Genomic DNA, 4,748 nt, shown 5'->3' on the forward strand with positions numbered 1-4,748 from the left:
TGCTGACTTACATATATTGACACAATGACCTATCTGAATGTATCTGTTTATTTATACATATTGTAACAATGACCACCTAGCTAGTCTTCTAAGTATGGTGTATACATTATATTGTTATAGTTTTGACGTGATCAAGAGATCACTGAGTAAGTAAAATCTTCTTAATTCTACGAACCTGCTTAATATGACTCGTTATTTTGTTGTTGTTTTACCTTTCGGGTTCAAATACTTTATTACAAAAGTGAAGATGAAGTAATCCTTTTTTGTTTAATATAGGTCAAATGTCATCTTTCATAAATTATCTTGGCGATGAAAGAGTCTAGGAAGAAGATGACTTTGAGTTCATCAACGTTTGTGAGGCTAAAGTTAAGGCAAAGGTGTCTCTCACCGGACCGTTTAGTTTACGTGTTGAAAAGCTATCCCTAATTTAAAGCTACTAAACAAAGAGACGGGGGGGGGGTAAATAGTTAGTCTACGCGACTACCATTAACTGTATAATGGAACAGACTGTCACATTATAAGCTGACGTAGCTGAAAGTTTGAAGCGGAATATCGCTACTCAAACCACGGACCTTTAGACCTGCAGTCCAGCATTAGATAACACCATATTACTTAGTTTTGTACTCAAACTCTTCATTTTAATACAAACTATCGTGGGTTGGTACGCTTCGAAAGTTTTTATTATTATTCTCACTAAACCAACAGTTTCGTTAACAACTTTAAATAGTTTGTTACCTTTTACAAATGTTTGGAAATATTTTCTTTCCTTTACTACCGAAGTTAATTCTTCAAAAAGTTGACAAGATACTGATATGGATCCATGATATATTAATGGAAAATATTTTAGCATAAAAATTCCAAGCTAGTCACATTATTGAGGCCTTTTAACAAATTATGAACGAATCACATGGGAATTCCTTGTCACTCAAATGACAATTCATTTTCTAAGACATTTATCCTCTTTTCCGTTACCGTCTAATAATGGAATGCATGGCCTTAGTTTCAGTATATCTCCAGTTTTTAATTGAAAATTAATTCGTTAATGGGTTTCGTATAACAAAAGGAAAGATTAGTCATTTTCCCTAAATCAACTGCTCTTGTCTTTTAAAATCAGTTCTAGTTTCCCTGAAAGGAGGCTGAAAGCCTACTGAAAGAGCCACCTGCTTAAACTGCTCGCATCGCTATACAGTAATGTGTTGTCTGTCAGTCAGTCAGTAGACACTAAAATGACGGGACGCTTAACGTTGTAATTTGTACTGTCTTGACGTCAGTAAAACATGCGCATCCATGAATCACGAGAATGATTATGAACTCTGTAGGCTACAACACAACATGATATACGAACTTCAAAAGCAAGAAATAGAAATATATGTTACTCTTAATTTTGGTTTTACTTACTCTTGAAACAGAGCACTTTCGGGGACCATGCGGAAGTACATTTAGTTATCAGAAAGATGCTAGAACGATGAAAGTTAACACAGACCACTTATTCAGCACAGATATAAAAAATATTTTAAAACCTTAATTAGAGTTACTTGTTCAAGGTATTGTATAAAACAATGCTAGATTTTGGCTTAAAAATTGTTTTACCTAAGAAAAGCCTTTAACACCATTTATTATAGTACATATCGGTATATATTTTGACCTATTTAATCAACTTTGAATAGTTTATCATTTTTCTTGCTGTTTCATAGCTAACTTTAATCAAAACAGACGCACCAAAAGTTTCAGTGACGCTGAGACGTGGACAGGAAGCAAAACAGATTCAAACCGGAGATGACGTTCACCTTCAATGTCAGTACAAGTCTAACCCGGAAGTATTGAAGATCAAATGGCAGTTTCAAAGTGACACACTGAAAACGAACATACGAACTGGAATCTTTGTTCGTAACCAATCTCTTATCATGAAAAATGTGACAAAAGAACAGAGTGGCACCTACCGGTGTTTTGCTGAAAATAGAGAAGGTCGAGGATATAGTGAAGGTTTAGAGATTGTCGTTAAATGTACGTTTCTCAATTTTCTTCCCGGTTAAGATTCTTTAAAATTACAACTTTATTTAAAATAGAATTGTTTAATGTGTCAGAATTTTGATATTCTAATACTGATAGGCTTATTTTTAAACACCATAAGTAACAGTCATATATACAGATCTACCCATATATCATTGTTCATCAAGATAGGATAAATTATTACTTCATAATTTATTTTAATAGACAAACATGTTTTTAGTCCTGTTCACAACTTCGGTTAATTTGGGTTCAAGATAGAACTATATTTTATACATATTAAGGAAGCACTTTCCATTTCTATGATGTGATTATAAAAGTCATTTTAAACTATTGATGACAAAGTGACCACTTTTCGAAAGCTTTTGGGTCATTTTTGTTTGGACGTTTTATCTTGCCGCAGATGCACCCGTATGTAAGAAGGGTCAGAAAATTGCTTATGCTGTCACAGTGAATGAACTGGTTGAAGTGTCCTGTGAAGTTGAGTCTGACCCTGATGATGTCATATTTATATGGACGATTAACAACACTATGGGCAGTCGAGAGCTTCTGACTTTTACCACCTCTGGTTTAAAGAGCTTTGCCCGTTATATACCACGTGAAGAGAACGATTTTGGATTCTTAGCCTGCCAAGCTCAGAATCAGATCGGTGCACAAGTAGATCCTTGCATTTTCACTTTGATTCCGGTCGGTAAGTAAACTTTCTGTTACTTTTAGAACAATAACGAATCAATTTAATCGGTTAAGAGCTTAGTAATTATTGTGTGTACCATGGAAATAATTTTTTAACAAAATATTTTCTTATTTTTAACTAAATTTGGTGGAAATATTAAGAGTAAAGAAAATTTTTGAAAATAGGTAATTTGTTGTCAGTGAAACGAAGGCTAACATTACTTTGTTTTTCTGAAAATAAATTATGATACAGTCACATTTCGTAGATGGAATGAGACAGGGTATGCTGGATCTGTCCATTAAACTATCGCTCATAATGTGGATATATATATGGAGATTCCTGTAAAACCTAGTTCTCTTTCATATACAAAACTCTGAGTTAGAGTAAATCAAAATTAATTACCTTACGCTATAAAAATTGTGTATGTAAAGGTAGAAAAAATCATGAAATTTAGTCCGGCTCTAAGTAACTGTGCTTATTATAAGATCTAAAACACTAAAGTGCTTTAATAAGGTTTTTGTTCGCATTGAATAAAACAGAGTTTTACCAGAACTCTGAGAATAGCAGCTATAATAGAAACATTTCAAGTAAAGTATAAGAATGATTTACTGATTTGGTTCAGGTCCTCCAAGCCCCCCTTACAACTGTAGCATTTCGAATTCGACCAACTCCACCTTACTCGTGGAATGCAGCCCTGGCGTTGATGGCGGTCTACAACAAATATTTCACGTCGAGGTTTTTCTCTTACCTAGAAGACAACTTCAAGCCAATCTGTCGAACTTCAATCATCCGTTGTTTTTGCTCTCAACTCTTCCATCAGAGGCTCATCTTCTTCTCTCGATATACTCATCTAATAACAACGGTCGTAGTGCTATGGTAACCCTGACTGCACATACTGTAGCATCTCTAAGCACGAAGCCGCGTAAGTATAAAATGCAACCTAGCTAAAAGACAGTTGCAATATCAATTTTAACATCGAAGAAGAACTGTATATATTTTTCCTTCTTAAGATTGATTCATAAATTTTCTGCTTTCAAATGATAAATAACGCATGGATTTATAACATTTCTCCGTACTTTTAAAACATGAAACTTGGCAGGCATAATAATTAACGTTAAGAAAAATTCTACTTGTAAAATAAGAAAAAAAAAGATGTTAGTATTATGAGAAGCCTTTAGCTTCCTAGATTTTTGTTACCTTTATTTTCTCTGTAGGTTTGTGTTTGAATTAAGTTTGCTTAGTCTCGAAACGTCTCAAGTGACACATGGCATTTCTTATTTTTCTGTCGTCTCTTCAGTTTTGTTTTTGTCTTGCTTTTGTTTAGTCTAGAAATGTCCTTATATGACAAATATTTGTTTCAGACTCGTGGTCACCAAAAGTCATTTTATAGCTAAGTTTTATTATTTCTTTAGTAATGCTGCCAAAATAAATGTTGTACGAGATTAAACCCACTTAGTTCTATTTGTGATATTGATTTTGTATATTTAAATAAATATCGTTCTGACACCTACTGTGTTTTTTGTGTCCCAGCCAGTCTGATGAGCTCTGTTTTGAGCGAAACGCGTCATCAGAAAGAGACGAATGTAGTATGGTTGAAATTCTGTTATTAAATATTTTCTAAATAACATTGAAAATCTATAAGAGACTAGATAAAGAGTGTAGTGTTAAAAATATAATAGACCTAGTACTAATGCCTTACGACAAGTAGAATTAATTATTTTGAACATGTTTGTATAAATAATCAAATATTTAATCTTTAATTTAGTTTTTTTCTCTGCTTATATTTTTGTAGTGATTACTTTGTTTAGTCGCACTTTCATCCTGTTTTAATATTTCTTCTATACCTTAACTGGATGTCACACATAGAAACCACATTCCGTCACAATAAATATTAATAAAAGTGAATTCTGAGAATCACATGTTTCATGTTTTGTTTTCAAAGAAAGTGGGTTTAACTTCCGGAGAGCTCTCGTCATCTGAAGTATTTAACTGTGGTTTAGATTAACTACTGGCCTGGCATGGCCAGGTGGTTAAGGCACTCGACTCGCAATCTGAGGGTCGCGGATTC

The 4,748-nt window shown here is 33.6% G+C and overlaps 1 protein-coding gene across 3 annotated transcripts in view; it reads left to right on the forward strand.

Annotated features, from left to right (window-relative positions):
* Window positions 1-4,748, forward strand: part of LOC111088004 (nephrin-like) — a 125,723-nt gene that overhangs the window by 60,227 nt on the left and 60,748 nt on the right. For 2 of the 3 annotated variants that reach the window (XM_022396685.1, XM_022396687.1), the window contains exons 6-8: window positions 1,714-2,004; window positions 2,411-2,698; window positions 3,303-3,602. In XM_022396685.1, coding sequence (XP_022252393.1) covers window positions 1,714-2,004; window positions 2,411-2,698; window positions 3,303-3,602 — 879 coding nt within the window. The remainder of the gene's footprint in view (window positions 1-1,713; window positions 2,005-2,410; window positions 2,699-3,302; window positions 3,603-4,748) is intronic. The other variant, XM_022396686.1, reaches the window with a different exon arrangement.

The sequence above is a fragment of the Limulus polyphemus genome, unplaced genomic scaffold (genome assembly GCF_000517525.1).
Source record: "Limulus polyphemus unplaced genomic scaffold, Limulus_polyphemus-2.1.2 Scaffold2976, whole genome shotgun sequence".
NCBI classification, from domain to species: Eukaryota; Metazoa; Arthropoda; class Merostomata; order Xiphosura; family Limulidae; genus Limulus; species Limulus polyphemus.